Source organism: Triturus cristatus, chromosome 11 (genome assembly GCF_964204655.1).
Source record: "Triturus cristatus chromosome 11, aTriCri1.1, whole genome shotgun sequence".
Taxonomy (NCBI): domain Eukaryota; kingdom Metazoa; phylum Chordata; class Amphibia; order Caudata; family Salamandridae; genus Triturus; species Triturus cristatus.
In genome coordinates this window covers 512,821,556-512,845,719 of record NC_140594.1, presented here as the reverse complement: position 1 = coordinate 512,845,719, position 24,164 = coordinate 512,821,556, and the positions used below count along the sequence as shown (strand labels likewise).

Genomic DNA, 24,164 nt, shown 5'->3' with positions numbered 1-24,164 from the left:
GTGTTGGCCATAACAGACTCACTCAGGCTAACTGTTGATAAAGGAGGATCAGTAATTCTGATCCTCCTTGATCTCTCCGCAGCTTACGACACCATTTCCCACTCGAAGCTGTTGGAGAGACTCCAGGACTGTGGCATAAAAGGGTTAGCCCTGAAATGGCTAGAACAGTACCTCCTGGGTCGAACTCAAACTGTTATGCTGGGACTGTATGTCTCTCAAAAAATGCTGCTTGATAGGGGAGTCCCCCGAGGTTCTTGCCTGAGCCCTACTCTCTTTAACCTATATATGGCTCCTCTGGCAAAAGCAGTCGAGTATCTGGGTTTTGAAATTGTATCATATGCTGATGACACCCAGCTTATGTTTACAATCGGTCCAGACCCAGAACTCGACAAACTCCGTTTTGCTTCTGGAATGCTTGCCATCTTTGACTGGATGTCAAGAAATTGCCTCCAGCTCAACCCTGGAAAAACGGAGGTTATGCTCTTAGGTGAAGCCAAAAACAGCTGGTCTGATGAGTGGTGGCCTAGTCAACTTGGTCTCCCCCCCCATTCCCAAACAGTCGGTAAAGAATCTTGGGATTCATTTGGATCAGGCTCTAACTATGAAAGATCAGGTAGCAGCAACAACCAGCTCCTGCTATTATGGACTAAGGTTGCTTAGAAAATCTTCCCTTACCTCCCCATATCTCAGCGCAGAACCTTAGTCCAGGCAATGGTTGTTAGTCGCTTAGACTATGGAAATGCATTGCTGGCTGAAGTGAGTCAAATCCATCGGACTAAACTCCAGGTTATTCAAAACACGGCAGCACAACTTGTTTTGAATCACCCACCAGGTTCGGCCTCAACACCATTGCTGAAGGAACTGCATTGGCTAAATATCAGAAACCGATCAATTTTTAAGATCTGCTGTTTGACCTATAATGGGAAGAGGTCCTCATTACCTTCGAAAGAAACTGGTCAAATACTCTCCTCAAAGTATTCTTAGATCTAATACTTTGGACCTCCTTCAAGTTCCCAGAATCCGCCTCACACGCACGGGAGGCAGAGCGTTTTCATACCTAGCCCCAAGCTATTGGAATAAGCTTCCGTTAGCAGTTCGTAAAACTCAGTCACTGACTATCTTCAGGAAGCAATTAAAAACTTTCCTGTTTTAAACTGGTCTATGCGTTGCTGGTATTGTTCATCTCCCTCATCTCCCAGTTAAGCGCCTAGATGCCCTAGGGTGAGTTGCGCGCTCTATAAAAAATCCGTACCATACCATACCATCCCTGCAATGCATACACCCTTGCGGCGCAAGGGTGTCTGCATTGTCACACGGCTGCTGTTTGTGCACAGGTGCAAGGGAGAAAGACATGATTGTGTCCTATTCCTGCCCTATTATGTTGTTGAACGAAAGCACAACAGGATGGCTTACTGCACTGCGGTGCGTCAAAATATAGTAAATGAAACCCTTAATGTTTCAGAGAATGAAGGGTAAATCTTAGTGTTCCGACCAGGCTGAGGGTATAATTTCTAAAGAGCTGATGGTAGAATGAGAAGAAGGCCTGATTTAGAGTTTGGCGAATGGGATACTCTATCACTACCTGATTAAATAGTCGCCCTCGCCCATGTTTATGACATGAGTGATCAGCCATAACATAAGTACATTCAGAAAGGCAAGACTTAAGTAAAGCTGACTCACAGCCACGTTTAAGCCAAGTCTCTATAAACATAGAAGGTCTAAAGTCATGTGAGATAGTAAATTGTATATTTACAAAGAATGTTTTGAAGAGAGTGAGCATTCAATAGAGCAATTTCAAGTGTGAAAGGAAGAGGATTATTTACTAAATTAGGCATTTGCCAAAAGGGGGACAATGATGGCACTAAAATTAAGAAAAGTTGAAGGTAGTCTATTAGTGGCAGAGGAAGAGATTTATCGAGATTATTTAGTGGTAAAAGTGTTTCTCTTTATTCCTAAATATGCAGATTGATTACCTAGTCACGCAATGCAGCTTAGCAACCAAAGTTCTACCAAGTTCTACTAAGATATGGTGCTGTCCGTGTCTCCCCCTGTGCTGGCGCCCTTTAAGCTGCCACACGCCAATAGACACACCCTTGCACCAAAGTGCTGGCCAGTGCTCAAAATCAAAGTTGGTTAAATGTTGAGAGTTTTAAAACTTACTTCACAGTTATGCCTGCCTCAGTGAGGCATATATTCTTGTTCCAAAACCCTGTCTACCAATGTTGGTATATAGTGATTTGCTTCAAAACCCATGGGTGGTTGCATCGGAACTCCCTTGCACCAGCCATGCAACCCCCTCTTGATGCAAAGTAACTCAAAGCAACGCATACTTTAGGAAACTATCCCAAGCAAGCCCGATTTGCGTTGAATAGTAAATCCCAACATAACATTTTGCGTCAGGTTTGCATTACAAAAGTAACACAAACTGTGAGAGCGCTGTGAATATCTCAGTCTGAGATGGTAGTGTAACATGCAGCTAAAATACATGTGCTTTCTCTTAGGGTCTTTGGTAGAAGGGTAGCAGAGGGTGGTGAAAGCTAGACAAAGATAGGTTGTGAGGGAGCCCTGGAATACTTTGTTGCCTGGATAACAATGTAAGGAAAAGTGAGGACACAGATGCATTGTGAGACTTCTCTGAACGTCGTAGCACTTGGAGAACAGGACATGGAGCACGTCAGGACAGGTATATATTGTTAGAGGTCTATGAAGTCATAGGCCATCATTACAAGTGGCACAGTTAATTGTGAATTGTACAGTAACTGGTGTTACTGCACATATCACAATTATGAGTTTTGTAATAAACTCACAATTGAGTGATACATATCCCACCTGATAAATTCTGACTCAAGGCAGTCGGATTTATGAGGTATGATATGAATTATTGGTCCACGCATAATGAGGGCCTCAGTATGGCTTACATTGTTAGCCTGGTGCGTAGTGCAAGTGAGAGCAGAGATGCATTATGAGAGCTTTGAGGTATTTTAATTTACATACTTACTACCAGGTGTTCACACACCTCTCCACAAAAGGACCTCGGTATTTCCAAAAAGGGGAATGGATTTTCCCACACGGCAACACATTAAAGATTCATTTTTATGAGATTAGAGCAAGAAACACAGAGTTTGCCATTTCCCCAATGTCTGATTGAAGTACTTTATCTGATCCTTGTTTTATGTTCATATTCTGTGACTTGCAGGTTTGTTTGTCCCAATGTAAATTCAGTGACGGCGGCCACCTATCTTAAGTGGTAGGGTGGCTGCCGGGGAAGGGCAGGGGTTTGAGGAGGGAGAATTGCAATAATATAAAAGAAAAAAAAAAAAGCTTACCTGCCACTCTGCTGCCGCTGACAGCCGCCTCGCTGCTCCTCTTGTCGCCGTTGGGCCAGAAGGAGAAGGGCCCAAAGGCAACGGCTCCACACCCGATCATGATGCTGCTCTCACATGAGAGCAGCGCCAGGATTGGTCTGAGCAGCCTTGTTTGCCACTCAGACAGTGCACTGGAGCCTGTGCCTTTTCTCCAACCCTGCTGTGTAACCCAGTCGTGTTGGAGAAACATTAGTGGGCATGTGTTTTTGGCCGGCCTAGGAAAAGCGGCCAAGCACACTTCCACACTTATGAGTGCACTCTATTCCTCTTCTCTGACATTGCCAGCCCCGCCCTGCCCTATAGTAATTCTGGGGCTCAGACAGACAGTATAAATAAAATTACAATAACTTTGTTATTGTCATTTTACTTATCATCTGCTTGCGCGTGCTGTGGGGCGACGCTCCCCTGCCATTATAGAGGAGCCGCCCCTGTATAAATTAAGGCCTTCAAGTATCAGAATGCAAGCTGGATAAGCCTGGCATGGGTCAATGTTTGAGCCCTGAAATCATTTTAAATGTGTAATCTTTAATTATCTTTATGCTCTTCTCTGCCTCTTACCAATATCAGGAGGCCTCTGTGTTTGCCATTCATTATGGGGCAGCAGTTAATCACAGTAAATTCTGCCATAAAACAATAAACCTTAATTCTGAAGTCCTTTCAAATTCATGGGAAGTTGCATCAGTTGTCAAGAGTCATCTATCAGTCTGGTTGGTAAATACAAAGAATAGAACATTTACAATCATGGCTGAGATCTCGGCACGCCAAGGGACTCGTTTATGTAGACACTGTTCAGGAGTGACTGGAAAATGAGTAAATCCTGCTACTAAATGGGAGGTGTTTAGGGAGGAGTAAAGGGGGGGGTTTAGGGAGGCGCAGTCGAATACAAACACCTACCCAAAGAGAGTAAAACCATTGCTATTCGCAAACTACAGCCCAGATTTACTAACATTTTATATCGGGTTGTGTCACGTTTTTTCCACGCAACCTCAATGCAAAATGTATTTCAGGATTTTCTAAGCCACATAAAGTCCAATTTGCTTGGTTGTGAGTGGCTTAGTAAAAAAAAAGGAATGTAAGGCAGTCTTGTGTTACCTTGGTATGGGTGGTGTTCCATAGGTTGATCCAGCCACGGGTTGTGATGCAAACCCACATTTACCAAAGTCTGTACAAAGAATATCTTTATTTTTTCTTGTTACTTTCCCTTTGTATATATGCTGCATTCTGGGATGAGCCTTAAAGGATAGTTTTTTATGCAGGAAGGTATCCCTGTGCAAATACTCTTCTGACCAGAAAGCCTTCTTGCTGTGTTGCATTGCGTGAAAGTTTAGTAAATCCGGGCATACAGTTCTAAAGTTACCACAGCCCAAATGCTCATTAAAATTGTAGTAAATGTACTTCAGCCTTGTTTTGGAGAATACCACTAACAGGTATAGCAACTCAATCCCATAGAAAACAATAGAAGCAGACACACAAACACACACACACACTTGTTTTAGTGTTTAAAAGTTAGACTAAATTAAAAAGTTATATTTTATCATTCAATAAAATGTGTTGACTTATTGTTGGAAAGTTGTTAAATTAAACTTTTAAACAGTTAGTTACAATTATCTTAATTTAATACAAAGCACAGGCCTTTTAATTAAATGTACTAAATAGTAATAGAATAATAAAATGTTAATGTTTTTTAAGGTTTGGATAAAAAAAAATTATTCATAAATTCAATTAATATAGTTTAGTTATATAAATATTGAATAATCATTAAATTTGATGGATTAATATGCTATGAGATTTTATTTTATTAGCTCCAGGACAATATTAATGATTTAAAATTCTGTAAAAATTTTAATTTACATCACATTTAAAATTTTTCAAAAATAATTATTAAACTTTATTATTTTCTCTATACTTTACCATAGAGAGATCTTTGCCCCGGTGTCAGAGAACTCCGCCTATGTGTGGACATATCTTTACACTTACAAATTTTGTCTTAGATGTCTCTACCCCACGATTTCTGGGGGTGTAGACATCTGAGTCAGCACTTATGTATAAATCTACATTTGGAAACGGTGAATAGTGAAAACCTGTAAACTTACATCTAGGTGCAGAATTAGATCTACATGAGTAAATATCTACTTGTAAATTTACCTTTGGGAACAGGGCTCATTATTTTCATGTGGTTAAAGGTTAACAGGGCTTTGCAAATACATTCTACATGTACTGTGTACAGACATAAAAATAAATATTTTGTTGTTTCAACTTGTTAATATTGATGTTGATGTACGCGATGATACATGTAGGCATAAATACGAAATTGAATCACTGTTGTTGAAATCCCCCGATATGACCTCTCCATCAACCCTGAGTCAGAAATACCTGATCAGGCAGGCCTGGGCCTGAGGCCTGAGGCTACTGATTGACAGATCACAGGTGGGGTGGCATGTAACCATCAGGACAAATGTGCGAACATGAAAAACCCAGATTAGTCCCACAGGTGGCGACCTGGGAGATTGGCCCCAATAAAAAGCACATGGCCAAATGGGGGCACATTCCCAAAACATCATAAAGTGAGATGTCACATGAAGTTAGGAACACTTAGCCAATCAGGACACAGCACACACAACACACGCAGTGATCACACACTCTCCATGCCAGATATCTGGGCAGCTTACCCATTGGTTCCGATTGTGTGCACGCATGGTGCACTGCATTTGTCATCAGGTGAAAGTAATTTATGGCTCTATGACTTATTTTATGATGCTTCAAGAAATGTATAAAAGGCAGTCAAAAAGATTGTTCTTTGAGACAGTCCTCAGATCACGACTCCAAAATTGTGCTCCCGCCCGTAGGGCTTATCAATCCAACTGTTCCTGTTTTGCCAAATGCCTCTTGCCCAGTCGCTGCCGTTGCAGGTAAGTGCGGTGGGCGGTGGAATGGGGCACGGTGGGGGGAGTCGACAGATGCTGGAATTGTTTTTATTTATTTATTTAATTTTACCTATTCAGTCGTCTGTCAACTTCCCCCCCTACCCTGCCCAACCGCGCTTACCTGTGTCGACCGCCACTCCTCTTGTATTTTTTTCTTCAAGTTATATTTGTATTCGAGCAACAGACTGGGCCTTCCTTTAAGCACACAGAGGAGGAAAAATGGCACTAAGAAATTATTATGCACATATGTGAAAACTGGGTATAATGATTTTTTACATATACTGCTGATATGTCCATAAACAACTCAATAAAGGAGAAAATATTTAAAGGAGAAAATATTGAAAACATTTAAAGAAGGCGGTCAGAAGAGCGACTAATGTATTTAATTATTCATATGCATTAAAAACAGAAAAAGCAGTTGTAGTTGATCTTTTTCCGAAATGTGTAAAGAACTGGAATATTTAAATATTGGATTTTCATGAAGTTTTATGTAACCAGTTTTAATTATGTAAAGTTTTTATATTTCTTTGATACTTTTTAAATTAAGTTGGGGCCAGATGAACAAAGCATTTCTCAGATGAACAAAATGCAAAATTGGATTCAGTAACTTGTTACCGAATTGCAATTTGCAATTCAAATTCAGTATTTGGAAGGGGCGTGTTTTGAGCCTTCCCTCCAAATTGGTGGTACCAATTCTCAAATAGAAATGGGTCCCCTTGGGACTTCTTCCCCTTTCCAAATTTGAAAAAAGAAGGATTTTGAAGAGCAGGAAGTGGTTCAACAGACCAATGCCTGCTCTTAAAAGATGAAATTTAAACATTTCATTTTTTTTTCTGTTGAAACGAATGCTGTTTTTCTTTACAGGATACATTTGAAAAACAAATTATGTTTTATTTAAAAGCATTCACATACTTGGTGGTCTCTGTGATGGCTGTGATTCCTAATGGGTCCCCAATTGCGACCTACCTCATGAATATGCATGTGGTAGGTCTATTTGTGGCCCACAAGGAATCGCTAAAGAAACTCAAAAGAGTTTCATACATTAGGAATACCATTTTCCTAATTGTGATTTAGAGTTAATTGCAATTAGGAAATCTGTATTCCTAAAGTTAGTCCATCTGGACCTCAGTTTGATTGAGGGAACAAACCTACTTAAACCAAACTGGAGTATGCTGTCCCATAAGCACCTCCTCTTGGTGGGAGTGAAACAGGCTCCTTGCTCCTTCACACCAGGGAGAAGTGAATTCAGGTGCTGCTGCTTTAAACACACTTGGGTTGTCCCTTGTCCTTGGATGGTATTATTGGAGCAGCACAGCAACTGAATCTCAATTTCTAGGAGCCCTCCAGTATCACTTACTTGTGGCTTCCAAGTCCTTCACTTGTCTTCAAAGTGGCTGTCCCTTTCACGAGCTCTATCCCATTGGAGCTCAGTACCCTGTCACTGGGACATTACTTTATTTTCATTGATGCCCTCGGTCTCTGTCCTGTAGAGAACTCACCAATAGGGTTGTGGTTCTGACTCTTCATCCTCCAACTGCCCTTTGCTTCTTCCAGTGTCTGAAAATGCCAGGATCTCCTTCTGCTGCTATTTTGAGTCTTGCGGGAAGACCAGCATGTATATGAGTTCCATTTCCAGCAATCTCTTTTTCACCACGTCAAAGCTTTTTCTTTGCTACTGAACCAAAAGGGGGGAATCCGGCAAGAACATCACCTTGGTATTTCCAAATGGTCCTGGGTCATCCCTCCTGGCCACTGGCAGTATGGCATCACCAGATCTGTGACTGAGGAACCTCGTTATTATAGCCCATGAGCGGTGACTGGGATAGTCTTATGGCAAGGTGGATTCTTGTGGGCTCGCTAATCTGAATAGATAGTGGCCAGTACCTCATGGACAGCTTGTTTACTGACTGACAAGAGCCATTGGTAACATTACATGACTTGTACATGCTTTCCATGTGAATCTCTTTTGCTGTCTTTTACATTCACTTTGCCAGTTCTCACAATATATGTAGTGAAATATATACTGAGAATTTCAACAAACTATGTGGTAAGAGACATTGCATCTTTGTTTCTTCTCTCGCAAAGCCTGTCATTCTGTAAATCTTAGCCTTTGCAAAGGGTAAATACAGTTGGTGATTTTGGGTTCTGACTCTTCAGTGATGAAGACTGGTTTACTAGAGTGTTTATTTCAGTAGTGCAGAGTAGGACTGATTGGAGGGGTGGGTTTGTAGATGTCCAATCTAAGTGAAAACAGTTAAAGATAAAGTGTTGCATGGTAGCTGCCATGAGTCAATTCTCCAGCCATGTTCATTAAAAGGGGCCCTTTGATCTAATTTTTAGGGGCAGCACTACGAAGGGAGGGGCCTAGCAGCTGTGTAGACTTTCTTAAAGTGTCACAGTATTTTGTATTTTTTTTTAAGATAGACATGTCCAACAATGACCAGGATAACCACCGTCCATGTTGATGATTCCTCCTGAAAATATGCCTTGGCTCTGGTCCTCTTGGACCAACATTGCGCTCTCTTGTTTTGATTATTTTCTCAAGTTCTGCTTTGTTGCCTCAGATCACTCCAGAGCCCTGGTGGCATTTATTCTTTGCCATTCTCAATTCCTTCGATGACTCTCTTTGATTTTCTCAGTTTCTGTTGTCATGTTGATTTTAGGGGGACTGAAGCAGATTGATGCTGGAGGAGCCACATATATCTCTGGTGTCAACTACAACAATGCGGTGTTCTGCTTGAGCAACCCCACCACAGCATCGAGAACTTGGTACCAGATTCAAGGGGCGATGAAGTACTATACCTGTGGACCTCTTGGGTGCTGGGGAGTCAACTCTACTGATGACATCCATTTCCGTCTTGGCATCACTCCAACTTTCTGCCAGGGAACCGGGTGGCAGCAAGTAGCTGGCAAACTCTCGATGATCGAAGTTGGTACAGATGGGTCTGTGTACGGGGTGACTCGTGAAGGAGGGGTATATCGCAGGTGAGGTAGAGGAGATGTAGAAGTGTCTTTCTCTAGAGAAGTTGTATGAACATTTTGATTGTAGTCTGTTTATGGGTCACAGCATTTCTAATGAAGAAGGCTAAGCATATGTTTGGACCTCCACTACAGGAACTAAGCCTCTTCTCCACTCTGGCTCTGCAATGCTTTATGGAAGAATTAATTCCAAATTCTAAAACCTCAGCGCAATGAAAGGGGCCCATCCCACTCCCTTATATTACCATATACTTTTAGGTGGCTTACAATTAAATCAGATAATGTCACTCACTATTTTGATGTTCATAGTCCATGCTGACGTGTTTTAGTAATAACAACGCTAACAAAGCATCTTTATTTTGCATGAACCATTAATTTTCTCTTGGATGCTCAGCTTCTGAGAGATATTGTATCCCAACTGGAAGAAGGAAGAATTGACATACGGCAGCTAAATTTACCAAGCTCCCTCAATAAGTAATGAATTTTTCAACTGGCTTGTGGAGTTTATAATATAAGCTCTAACAATTTATAATGATCTGTTTGTCTTTGATACATTAACATTAGGCAGATACTCTGAATAATTCCTTAACTTTGAATGTAATCAATTTTTAATCACTCCTACGGTGTGATTAAATGTTGTTTACATTCAAAGTTAAGGAACCATTCTGAGTATCCGCCCAATGTTAATCCTCCACATTGAAAAGGACCCACACCAGAGACTTAATTTTTCTGCTCAATGAGAGTGTGGTTTTTGTTCAGGTCATGGAAATGGGATTGACCGACCATCAGTGGCATCTGCTACCAGACCCGGTGGGGGAACGGAAGGTTTGGGCGAAGGACGGAACAAAAAATAAAAAATACAGAACCCACTTACCTGGAATGGCCAGCCAGCCAGCCGGCCAGCTGCTGCCTCTCCTATGTCTTTAGTCATCTTCCTGCAGACTCCCAGCCACCAGGAGGAAGCACCCAGCAGACAGGCTCCCCTGAGCCAATCACAACGCTGCAATGATGGCCGGCCATATAGTTAATGCGCACTTTGGAAGTGCACAGCACTCCTCCTCTGCTCTGGCCAGCCCGCCCGCCCGAGAGCCACTGACAGCTATAGGGAAAATAACACAAGAATAATGAAAGTTATAATCATGTTATCTTTCCTTGTGTTCAGTGGGGCGACACTCCTCTGCCTTAGCAGAGGAGCCGCCACTGCTGACCACTACTGCATATATTTTGACATATTGGCAAATCATCAACAAAGAGTCCCATAAAACAGCAAACTAAAAAAATGGTGGTTGACCCTCAATTTCACAAATGCAGATTGCTTACCACCAACCTAATAATGCAAATGTTTGTCCCATGAAACCTCAAGACCACTTGGCGTACAGGTTATGAGTAGTCTGACAAATAAATTACATCCTTGCATTGCGTAGCTTTAATTGTAGCATTAGAGTTGCAACAAGAGTTGAAACAACCTACCCTAAGCAGGGCTGAATGAAGACACCTGCTCAGCGCCAGAATACCCTTTTCCGTGATAGTGCGCTTTACAAACACACATAACATAACAATAACTTGACATCTCAGTGGGATAAACTTATCATTTTGTAGGTTGTAAATAATAAATTTGCAGATTACTTTCCCGGGAAATGTCTAAAATTAGGGAAGACCATGTGGAAGCTCAGGCTCTGTGTCTGTAGGGTGCAATCATGACATAAAATAGACAACAGTTCAGCTCCATTTTGGATTTCAGGTCATTTTAAGGGAGGAAATTGAAACTCTCAGGAGCCACAGTAGTCCAGTAGGATCGCCTTTGGATGTTTACCCAGCACATACCTTAAGGGATGCATGCTCTGATGTGGAGCCCCTCATAACAAAAAGCATAAACTCCTCTCTTGAATTTGCAATGGTGTCTAATGAATTAAAGAGAGCAATAGCACACCCTCCATTATATAAACTAGGATTTAACTGAGATGATCCTACAAGCGTCCCTTGATCAAAAGGATCCAGGCAATCACAAACCAATCACCCGTCTTCCACTACCTGCGAAAATAGCGGAAAAGTTCTTGAACGAATAAGTGGTGTCCTTTGTTGAGACAAAAAAACTTTTAGATAACACACAGTTTGGCTTTAGGACAAGACACAGCACAGAGACAGTATTACTCGAAGTAACGGTAGAGATCAGGCAGGTCTTAGACCAGGGAAAAGGAGCTGCCTTGATCCTGCTTGATCTCTCGGTGGCTTTTGACACTGTCAACCACCAACTACTACAAAACCGCCTAAAGACGTGTGGAATCACAGGACAGGTATGGAGCCTGCTAAAATCATACTTGGCAGATCGAGAACAAGTAGTGAAATTAGAAAACCTCACTTCTCACTCTTTCTCCCTGCCTTGTGGATTCCCAAAGGGATTTTCACTGAGCTTCACTCTTTTTAATATTTATGTCTCTCCACTAGCAGAACTGATAAGGAAGTTTGGTTTCTCACTCACATCCTATGCTGGCGAAACTCAAATTGTCGTCTCCATAGAGAAAAATGATGGGAGTACTGGAAACAGATTCCAGAACTGCATGATAGCCGTCCATAGCTGGATGGAAAGAAACTGCCTTAAGATAAACGCTGAAAAAAACGAGGTGATGCTGTTTGGGCCTGAATTACATTTTTGGGGCCCTGACGTATGGCCAAACACTATGGGTCCAGTCCCCCCATCAGTAGATAAAGCACAAAACTTAGGAGTGATTATAGAGTCAAAACTCAACTTCACAAAACTAGTAAATGCTGTGACTTCCTCCACGTTTAATATTCCTAGAATATTTAGGAAGCATTAGTCCTCTCTAAAATAGGTTACCGCAACAGTCTGCTTCTGACAACCCCAAAATATAATTTGAATAAACTCCAGGTATTACAGACTGCTGCAGCAAGACTCGTTCTAAAAATCCCTAAACATTGCTCAGTGGCTCAAAGGCTCAAATAACTACACTGGCTCCCCATTAAACAAAGAATAACATTTAAGGTATTTTACCTAACCTATAAGGCAGTTTACAACCTGAGCCCAGTCTTTCTGAACCACAGTTTCAGGCATTATGTTCCAGCTAGGAAACTTTGATCTGCCTTGGCTAATTTATTGACACAGCCCAGATTCAAGAAAACTAGATGGGGTGGAAAGAGCATTGTGATCGAAGCGACTAAAATATGGAACACACTCCCCCTAACCATTAAAAATGAATCCAACCTTTTATCCTTTAGGAAAGTTGTAAAGACATGGCTGTTTAAATCATGGTAACTTGGCCAGCAGTTGTGATCACACTCGCTATTCATGAAACAATCAGCGCTTAGACGCCCCTGGGAATTTACGTGCTATATAAATAAAATAAAATAACATAACAAACTTCCAATCCATCTCCCTACTTCCCTACCAAAATTGCTAGAGTGGCCAGGGCACAAATCCAATCATATGTAGAAACAAAGAGGCTTATAGGTGAATCACTAACAGGATTTAGTCCAGGACTAGGATTGGAGCCAAAGGACACATCTGTGAATGATGATCTCAGAATATTGCTGGACATCAGCCGCCCTTGAGCGTTTGTTCTGTTAGATCTGTCAGTCAGCTTTGCTATCATGTACCATCAATTCATGATCCAATGTCTAAGAGAGGTGGGTATTAAAGGTAAGGCTCTGTACTGGTTCTATCTTGCTTATCGTAGTCACGAGATCTAAATGGGTCTTTTTTTAACTCAGACCCTAAAGATTTAAAGAGTGCCATATCTCAGTATCATTTCTATCTCCAATCTTGCAATTCCATAAGAAGTTAGAGGGATAGAGCCTTCCTAATATGGAACCCTTCCACATCAGCAATCACTCCAGTATTTTCCAAAGTTTACCTATGGGGTCTACTCTCTGGCCTACTTCACTGTCCCGCTCCACGGAAAGCCGTCAGGTACCTAGACATTCTAATGGTCTCCAATTTAGTCTTTGTTATTTATGCTAGATCAGCAACAAAGGTATTTTCCTTTAGCCTCCACATTTTGAAACATGTTTACCTCTTCTTAGACTCTGATTAACAAAACTTTCAAACAATGCAACATAGTACTCACATTTTCTGTACTGCATTGTGTGGGAGAGAGGACATGAAAGTGCCATATCTGCAAATATATAGCACTATCTTGCTCTCTCCCTAGCTCTGGCACACAATTGGGCTGCCAAGCACCATTCACACACCTTTGTTCCTTAGTGCAAATATGTATGCATGAGTCTAGCATAGGGTTTGTACTGAAAGGGTGCCCTTTGAGTACAAAATACTATGCCAAGACAAGCTTCAAAGCTTTTCCAACTACGGATGTGTGTTCTACAGTGCAGTACACATGTAAAATGGCAAAAATTAGGAGAAATAAAAACATTTCTCCATTTTAAAGCCTGCTTTCAAATTGTGTTATTTCTTGCCCTAAAACCCTGTCTTGTATTGTTAGCAGATAAGGTTTTGCATCACAAACCTTCAGTGGTTGCAAGGAAATGCCCATGTACCACCCATAGATCTCCCAACACCCCTTTATGCTGAGTAACTCAAAGCAGCGCTTCTCACTACTTTGTGTTACTTTAGCAACCCTACAGCATAAAACAGGTTTTGCACTGGAAAGGAAATTTAAAAAAAACATTTGTGCTGGTTTGCGTCACCCATTGCATATTTTTGTTAATCTGGGCTCTAGTGTCCTCTCAAGGGATCGCAGTAGCAAACACATTCATGAAGTTCAGGTTGGAATTTGACAAATTAATTTTCTTGGGACTAATTTAAAAATTACCAGATCACAAAGGATTCAGGGCCATATGCATCAACACTTTTTCCCATAGACGCAGAATGGGCAAAACCCTTTGATGCATCTGGCCCTAGAATGCTAAAGTGAGCCTAATTTTCAATCTTTGGAAGATGGATAGCGCCTCTGCATATTTGTAGCTGCTACATTGGTTACAGGTTATCAGGCGGGTTTAATTTAAAGCAACATTTATGCCTTACATTATCTATAAGAACAAAGGCTTTTCATTTTTATGTAAGAAATTTGTTGAGCACTCACCCTCCCGTGCTCTGCACTTTGTTTTCCAAGCCCTCCTTACCATTCCGAAAACAAGGATAAGAAATGTGGCGCTAGAGCAATCAGAGTGGCTTGTGCCAAGCTACGGAGTCAGCCTCCTTTTTCTTTGTGGTCTGAACCAACAGTTGTTGAACTTCCATCCTTCGATGCTACTGGTTTGGTTAGGTCATCTATCCTACAGAAGGATTTAGCAACTATGAGCCTTGTACAAAGTATTGATTCTGTAAAAGTGGGTGCAACCTGTACACCAACTTTCCTAAAATCGTTTTTAATTTTACAATTTGATGTAAGAACTAATAGTTACGTTCACTAAAAAATACAGAATCGTAGTCTGTCACAATTCAACCTACCTCATCAATATTCATGAGGCAGGCCTCAAATTGTAACCCACTATGATTGGCCACAATCACAGGGATGGTGGCCTGCTGGGGTTAGCAGACAAAGTATGTGGTTACTTTTAAAGAAAGCAATTAGTGATCAAGTCCACTCAGTTGTGATGATTTAAGTAGGTTTATTGGAGATGGTACAAGATCACAGGGAGACCATAGGTAGGCCAGATAAGGAACAGGGTAAGACCAGAGGGAGACCAGTACAAGACCCCACCAGGAGCAGCCAGCAGGCAGCTCAGCCCAGTCAACTGTGACTTCTCTGACAGATCCCCAACATTCTGACAGCATCATCACCTTAACATTCCACTTGTGGTAGAATGGCATTGTATTAACATTAGCAGGATATAACACAATTGTTAAAAAAAGAAAAGTTAGACCAACTTTTGTTTAGGAACAGACAGTGGTGCCACGGACTCCTGGTCATTCCTTAAAGAACGATTTGTTGATATTTAGAAAGGGGACGGGTCTTGTTTGTGAATGGGTTACCACCACTTTTGAATTGGTGGCAAAATAGTAATGATTTAAGATCGGTTTTCAGTCACAAAATATGAATATATACCATAAGGAATCGGTATTTGGAAGTGACGCCCTAAACACACCACATTCAATACCGATTCCTGATTGTTTCCCAAACACATTTAACAATTCTGAAATCCTTTTCCAATATGTTAATTGGGTTTAGTACATTTCAAAAAGTGTCTTAGCGGTTGCAAATACTCGGATTTCCCAAATCAGAGGGTTTGCGACTGCTAAAACACTTTGTAGATTTGACCCCAAGATATGTCCGCATGTAGCACCAACGGACTCTAAATGTAGCGCTTTATAAATCACCTAAAATAATCCAGGGTTGTTTTTTTAACAGTGAAATTCAAGTAGCACATACATCAGCATGGGTCAATTGCAAACAATAAATGCGATTATGTAGGTTTACTTGTTCATATACCGAACTGCACAAGAATGGTAAAAATTAACCTTTCGCATACACTTAATACCTACCTGTTCAAGTTGGAACCAGACTAAATGTAGCCTCAACACTCTTCCACACTCTGTGCATTATACTCTAATATGCCTGCTCTTGCCCTACCCTGAAACCGAACCATAGAAGCACTGGAAAATTTCATGAGTGGCCTTTCTGAGTGCCCTTTTATAGCTTATTGCTTTTTAGCAATTGTAAATGAAAATTGGGTAGTAAAATGTACAATTCCACCCCATTTCTTCAAACTTTTGCCAGGGAAGTCTTTTGGCAGAGTACCCAGAAGAGCACATCAAATGCCTCCGATACTAGGATGAGGTTGTAGATGGAAAGAGGTACAGTGCAGGATCAGCCCCAAATGTCTGGTTGACTTCTACTGACGGTACAGCCTGTAAAAGAAGATCTGCACACACGCTAGTTATAGTCTGAAAACGTTTACTGACAAAACAAAAACCTTCCAGGACACCCACTGTGTGTCACTCTTCAAAGGACTCACATTGGGCACCCCACCAAAGTGACACTTTCAAAAATTGAGAGGGCTGCAATGCACATTTTCATTCCAAAGCTATCTTCCTTAGTCTCTCACTCTCTTCCTCTCTCTACCCCCCTCTCAGCGTTCTCCTATATTACAGTCCTCACACTTTTTGTTTTCTCCCTTCAACTTCCCCCAGTGCATTTGTGATCTGAGAGAGCAACTGAGGCTTTAGTGGACAGTACATTGGGTGCATGATTTGTAAAATATATAAGTGCAGTGGCCCAAAGAGTTCCTTAGGAGCCTCCTGCAAGGGCTGGCAAATGCACCACATACCTAAGCTGCCTGGTCTTGATTTCACCACATGCCTTTTTCTTGTACCACCCTTCACTCTTTTAAATACTTTTCATATCCCTGCTTTCTCCATGTGTTACTTTTTTCCTACCTGCCTTTCTCTTCCTCGTTTTTCTCCTTCTTCTCCATTTTTCGCCTTTTTCTCTCTTGCTCTTGATTTATTTAAATCTGATAATGAAAAATAGGTTCAGACTCTCAAAAAAGGATGCTAGTGCCTAACACCGTCAGCCGCCGACACAAAATAATCACTGAGTATTTCACTCTATACAAATGTTTCATTTGTACACTTTCTTCACTGCTCTGTATTTATTTTTTAAAATTTTCAAGTCACTCCTTGCTTTTTTCAATTTTTAGATGTCAGTCTATGTAACTATCATTCGGCTTATCCCTCTCTATTTTTCATGATAATGTGATTCCAACATATGACTATGCAGAGTGTCTTCCATGCACAGATGTTTACAGTAAGGAAACGGTCGGCTCATGAAACTGTGTCTAATAGACTACAAAGGGTCAAGGAACATTTTGTTCTGTCCATGACACTCTTACAAAACTGTACACTTGCCGCCTCACTCTGCATTCAGTGGGATATAGTTACTAGCTATGTTAATATGAATATGAATTGTTGAGTGCCAAGATGCCCTGCAGCTTTAAGACTTGTAGCCGTATTCATAAGCAGAAAACAACAGTCCTAAACAGCAGTTGCTGAGATTAATTCCAGCATTCCATCCATCCATCAATATCTTCTTGTTAAATTTGACTTCTTAAGTATGACGGGTATGCCCAGACAGGGTCTCATGCTCACTGTGCTATAGGACTCAAGCTACCCCCAGCAATAGAGGCTCAATCAGATAGGCCAACACCGGTCTGGGTTCACTAGTTTTTCATTCTGAAGGGACCCTGGCCCGGCAGTGGCTGATCCCATGAGGAGCAGTACTGATTTCAATAAGGAGCGCTTGTGAATAAAGTAGCTGGGTATGTGGAAAAACAATGGACTGGAATGCAGCCCCAAATGATCGCCAGTGGCTGAGATTAATTCAAGCAATCCACCCACCACCTTATTTTTCTTACAGTTGACACAAAAGTGAAGGTTCTGCTCAGACCTGGGTCCTTAGCACACTGTGCCATAGGACTCAAGCTGCACCCTACTGACAAGGCCCAAACAGACTGAAACCTGCTTGTGTTCTATTCTGAGGTGGCCTTGCCTGAGAGTTCATTAGAGACTCTTCCCATGACAAGCAGGGTCAGTACTGATTTGCATAAGGCAGGCCTATGTCCAGACGGCCGTGGTGGGCAAAAACGTTAGATTAGAATGCAGCCCTGAGTGATCACCAGTGGCTGAGATGAATTGAAGCAATCCATCCATCACCTTGTTGTTGTTACACTAAACACGGACAAAATGGCATCGCTGCTGACTGCGGCGGAGCCACTCATTGCCCCATTTCAATGATCTCACAGTCAACTGAAGATTAAATAGCCCTGCCCCAGTGACTTGCCTGCCGTTTGACTTAAGTAATGTAGAGACTGTTTGGTTTCATGGCGGGCCTACGCTTGAGTTCTGAATCGCTGCTCTCCTATGATATATGCTAGCTGGTCAATGAAAGAAGAGTGTGTTGGACTCTGTGCTGTGGCTGGCAGGTTCGGCTACACCTTTAATTTAAAGGTACATAGTATGCAGAGACAGTTTTTAGGTCTCGCGAGCCAAAGGCTCGAAGAGACATTTTATAAGTGGGATTTTCAAAGTGCTACCCACAGTCTTTTGGCTGGCCTAAACCTTGAGTGCACGATCACATGCACGTGCACAGCTGCTCCTCTGCTCATTGCATTCCCCCCTCCCTTCTCACCCAGCCCTTTGATGCTCTGCTCGATTACTTTCACTTTAGCCGCTTTGACCCTTGCATTCCCCCCTCCCTTCTCACCCAGCCCTTTGATGCTCTGCTCCATTACTTTCACTTTCGCTGCTTTGATGTTTGATCGCAAACGCAATGTTTTTAATTACTTTAGTTTACTTCACTTGCAGGAAATGTTCTAATTTTGTGTTATGTAAAAGCGGGTAACAGGTCTGTCAGCACCGGGCCCTCTACCAGCCGAGTTCTTTGATATGCGTTAAACATACCGACATTAATGTGTGGAATACTTCCGTGCTTACACAACTGCATTTCTCCCCCTCCCCTCCCCCCCTATATCTTCTAGCCATTCTCTCCTCCCTTTCCTGCTGGTTCTCCCTCTTGTATGTCCTTTGGTCCTTCTCTCCTCCCTTTCCTGCTGTCTCTCCTTCCCCGCTGTCCTACTGTCTACGCTTTCATACTCTCCTGTGTAGTGTCTTCTGTACAGTTTCCTGACGATTGCCTAGTCCCTTCTAGTCTCTATTCTTTTACCTTTCCCCTATGATCTGTCACCCCCTATGTTCGTCGGTTGCTGCTCTGTTCCTCTCCCGTCACTCCTTTCTCTTTCAGTTGCAGCAACACTCTAGTGCCCGAAGTTACATATTACATAGCATAGCCTAATCCTTACACATGGCACTTTTGCACAGCGTTCTGATCCCGTTCCCTCGACGCTGAATGCCTCCCTGTTCCTCTCAAATCTCATTCTCTGAAAACTGCATCTTATTTCCTCTGTTTTCTCTCCTGACTCGTTCTCATTCACGTATGCACTCAAGAGGATACACAACTTGCCGTCAGCCAGCTTTGCCTTTGACATAATAAAACATAGCCTAGCGTTGCATGCCATTGCATAGCATACCATAACTTAACAAAACATAACATAACATAACGAAACATAGCCTAGCCTAACATAACATAACAAATCATAGCATAGCATAACAAAACATAACATAGTATAGCATAATATACCATAGTATAGCATAACAAAACAAAGCATAGCATAACAAAACAAAGCATAGCATAACAAAACACAACAAAACATAGCATAGCATCACAAAACATAGCATAGCATAACAAAACAAAGCATAGCATAGCAAAACACAACAAAGCATAGCATAACAAAATATAGTATAGCATAACAAAACACAACAAAAAATAGCATAGCAACAAAAAATATCAAAACAAAACATAGCATAGCATAACAAAGCATAACAAAACAAAACATAGCATAGCATAACAAAACATAGCATAGCATAACAAAAAATAGCATAACATAGCATAGCATAACAAAATAAAACATAGCATAGCATAAGAAAACACAAAACATAGCATAACAAAACATAGTATAGCATAACAAAACACAACAAAACATACCATAGCATAACAAAGCATAGCATAGCAAAACAAAACATAGCATAGCATAACAAAACACAACAAAACATAGCATAGCATAACAAAACATAGCATAGCATAACAAAACAAAGCATAGCATAGCAAAACATAGCATAGCATAACAAAACGTAGCATAACATGACAAAACACAAAACATAGCATAGCATAACAAAACAAAACATAGCATAACAAAACATAGTATAGCATAACAAAACACAACAAAACATAGCATAACAAAACAAAACATAGCATAGCATAGCATAACAAAACACAACATAGCATAGCATAACAAAACATAGCATAGCATAACAAAACACATCAAAACAGCATAACAAAACAAAGCACAGCATAGCAAAACACAACAAAATAGCATAGCATAAGAAAACATAGCATAGCATAACAAAACACAACATAGCATAGCATAACAAAACATAGCATAGCATAACAAAACACAACAAAACATAGCATAGCATAACAAAGCATAGCATAACAAAACAAAACATCATAGCATAACATAACAAAACACAGCATAGCAAAACACAACAAAACATAGCAGAGCATAACAAAACATAGCATAGCATAACAAAACACAACAAAACATAGCATAGCATAACAAAACATAGCATAGCATAACAAAACACAGCATAGCATAGCAAAACATAGCATAGCATAACAAAACGTAGCATAACATGACAAAACACAAAACATAGCATAACAAAACAAAACATAGCATAACAAAACATAGTATAGCATAACAAAACACAACAAAACATAGCATAACAAAACAAAACATAGCATAGCATAACAAAACACAACGTAGCATAGCATAACAAAACATAGCATAACATAACAAAACATAGTATAGCATAACAAAACACAACAAAAAATAGCATAGCAACAAAACATATATCAAAACAAAACATAGCATAGCATAACAAAGCATAACAAAACAAAACATAGCATAGCATAACAAAACATAGCATAGCATAACAAAAAATAGCATAGCATAGCATAACAAAATAAAACATAGCATAGCATAAGAAAACACAAAACATAGCATAACAAAACATAGTATAGCATAACAAAACACAACAAAACATACCATAGCATAACAAAGCATAGCATAGCAAAACAAAACATAGCATAACAAAACATAGCATACCAAAACACAACAAAACATAGCATAGCATAACAAAACAAAACATAGCATAGCATAACAAAACACAACAAAACATAGCATAACAAAACAAAGCACAGCATAGCAAAACACAACAAAACAGCATAGCATAAGAAAACATAGCATAGCATAACAAAACACAACATAGCATAGCATAACAAAACATAGCATAGCATAACAAAACACAACAAAACATAGCATACCATAACAAAACACAACAAAACAAAACATCATAGCATAACATAACAAAACACAGCATAGCAAAACACAACAAAACATAGCAGAGCATAACAAAACATAGCATAGCATAACAAAACACAACAAAACATAGCATAGCATAACAAAACATAGCATAGCATAACAAAACAAAGCATAGCATAGCAAAACATAGCATAGCATAACAAAACGTAGCATAACATGACAAAACACAAAACATAGCATAGCATAACAAAACAAAACATAGCATAACAAAACATAGTATAGCATAACAAAACACAACAAAACATAGCATAACAAAACAAAACATAGCATAGCATAGCATAACAAAACACAACATAGCATAGCATAACAAAACATAGCATGACATAACAAAACACAACAAAACATAGCATAGCATAACTAAACAAAATATAGCATAGCATAACAACACAAACATAGCATAACAAAGCATAGCATAACAAAACACAAGAAAACATAGCATAACAAAACATATCATAGCATAACATAACAAAACATAGCATAGCAACACACAACAAAACATAGCATAGCATAACAAAACACAACAAAACAAAGCATAGCATAGCATAACAAAACATAGCATAGCATAACAAAACAAAACAGCATAGCAAAACACAACAAAACATAGCATAGCATAACAAAACAAAACATAGCATAGCATAACAAAATATAGCATAGCATAACAAAACAAAACATAGCATAACAAAACATAGCATAGCATACACAAACCATAGCATAGCATAACAAAACATAGCATTGCATAGCATAACATAACATAACATAAGAAAACATAGCATTAAGTTTGATAAACTCATAGTAGCGGGCTAGCTAGCTTTAACGGCCAGTGAGTGTAAGCAACTCCGTCAACCCAGAAGCAGTCACTCGGTCACCTTTGCTCTTGCATTGCAGTGGCTTCGTTTATTAAACAGTGCCCATATTTATACTGTTAGCACTTTACTTGTGCAAATTTCAGGGCTCACAAAACTTTAATGAATCGAAATTCACAACTGAGGCTGTTAAGTTCGTGCTATATAAAACCCTAAGGATAAATAAAAAACATTGCCATTTACAATGTGAATAGCTCCAACAAACACAAGACCTTTTTCAAAGTACAAAACATTACCATTTACAATACCAATAGCTCCAACAAATGCGAGACCTATTGCATTTCCAATGCGTGTTGCTCTTGTTGCTGGGGTCAAATGCATGCAATAGTAACAACGAGTGTTGAAAACCAGCGCATTCGTGCATGAGCACCGGCCTAAATGATGGCAAAATTCTGTGTTATGCTCGAATTCAGGGACCCGGTGTTGCACAATGTAATCCCATCAGCCTGTTGGCATCCATTTTGCAGTATTTGCGACCACAATTTAAAATGAATGTGCGGTCACTGTGTGATCTGGCCCTGTGGTTCAGTTTGCATGTACACTCTCCTCCTCTTTGAATTTGGTGTAAGGGGAAGGCGGTACCCACGCTACATGTCCACTGCCCTCTAGCAGCACTACAGTTTGGGTGACTTTCCAACTAGACCTGTGCTGGTGTGGTGAGAGGGTAATAGCCACATGGCCCCTCTATCGTCACATGACCTGGGAACACAGCAAGACCATAAAATGAATAGTTGAATATTAGAGACTGTGGCAGCCACACCTGAATCAAATCAGCTTCATCTCTGCCCACCATCCAGAGGACGGCACAGTAATCCCAGCTCTTTTTGTTTACACAGCTTTGTGAAGTGTTGGATCTGATACTTGTCAGGTAGCGTTTCCTTAAACCTTTTGCTTTCTTCTCTTAAGTTTTGCTGGTTCTCATATGGAGCCTCGAGACTCTGGGCCCTTTCCCACTGTACTGCAGTGTGAAAGTGCGTGCACCCTTCCAATGCATGTTGGGAAGTGGTGCGGACATGATGTTTGCAAACATAGGTCAGGTCCGTTTTTGCGGACTGGGTGCTCTCTTTCACTGCTGGTGTGGTTTACCTGTGTGCCCAACCTGCTATAGCATGCCAGTGTGTGAACTCGCACGGAATCTAGTTTAAACATGTGTCTAGCCTGCCACAGCTGGTCTGTGAGAGCACGCTTGTGCATGTACTCCGGCTGGCATGTAACAAACGGGGGCCAGTCAGAGGGGGCCCTTTCATCTTCACTTGGAGGGAAGGTACGAGGCTGGGCAGGTACTCACAGGTGTTCGCTGCCCAGTTAGAAGAAAGACTCACAAGGGTTCCCCTCCTGAGGAGGCTTGCCCTTTCCTTAAATTAGCGTGGGGATGGGGTTGCCTGTGTTTCAAGCTGCGATAATAGATTGCCGTGTCTCAGTCTTGTGATGTTTCCTATCAAAATATTTACTTGCCCAAACCTGTTCCACTGGTAGCTGTGGCCTTGCATGGAAATGCCAAGTATGGAACGTAGATGTTTCTAGGCATTAAACTCTTTGTGTGCAATGTTGCTTGGTGCCGTCAACACTGGAGGCTGGGTGAGCACATCTGGGCATGCCCCAGCTACAGCCATAAACCACTGGGCATGCAATTGAGATTGCCAGCCTCTGCCATTTGAGGGCCTGGTGGAATATATGGGGGGGCGGGGCAGAGATTGTGACACATGGCCTCTGGGGCCAGACCACGGCCCCCATAAAGATAGAGATCTGCATTCTGCAGCCTCTTGACAGACAGGACTGAGAATTTAGGGGGGACATCTGTGGTTCATAGGGATACCTTTTGAACCTCCCGCAACGTCAAAGGCCCAATGGGGTATAACTACTCAGTGCCACCCTACTGTGCGGAGCGATCCGCTTGTAGGGGCGCAGGATCGGAGGACCTAGACTGCATGGTGCACATTGTTAATGGGCTCTGTTGTGCACATGGAGGATTACTTCCTGTGGAAAGAACCAACTGTCTTCCTTAATAGTGGCTGACCTGGGCTGACTACCTGCTGATGTGTGGCACCCTGAAGTGGGCTCAC

General features: G+C 41.1%; 1 protein-coding gene across 1 annotated transcript in view; it reads left to right on the top strand.

Moving 5' to 3' along the window:
• Positions 1-24,164, top strand: part of LOC146784497 (fish-egg lectin-like) — a 181,967-nt gene that overhangs the window by 103,227 nt on the left and 54,576 nt on the right. The window contains exon 3 of the mRNA XM_085632963.1: positions 8,953-9,274. Within this exon, the coding sequence (XP_085489089.1) occupies positions 8,953-9,274 (322 nt within the window). The remainder of the gene's footprint in view (positions 1-8,952; positions 9,275-24,164) is intronic.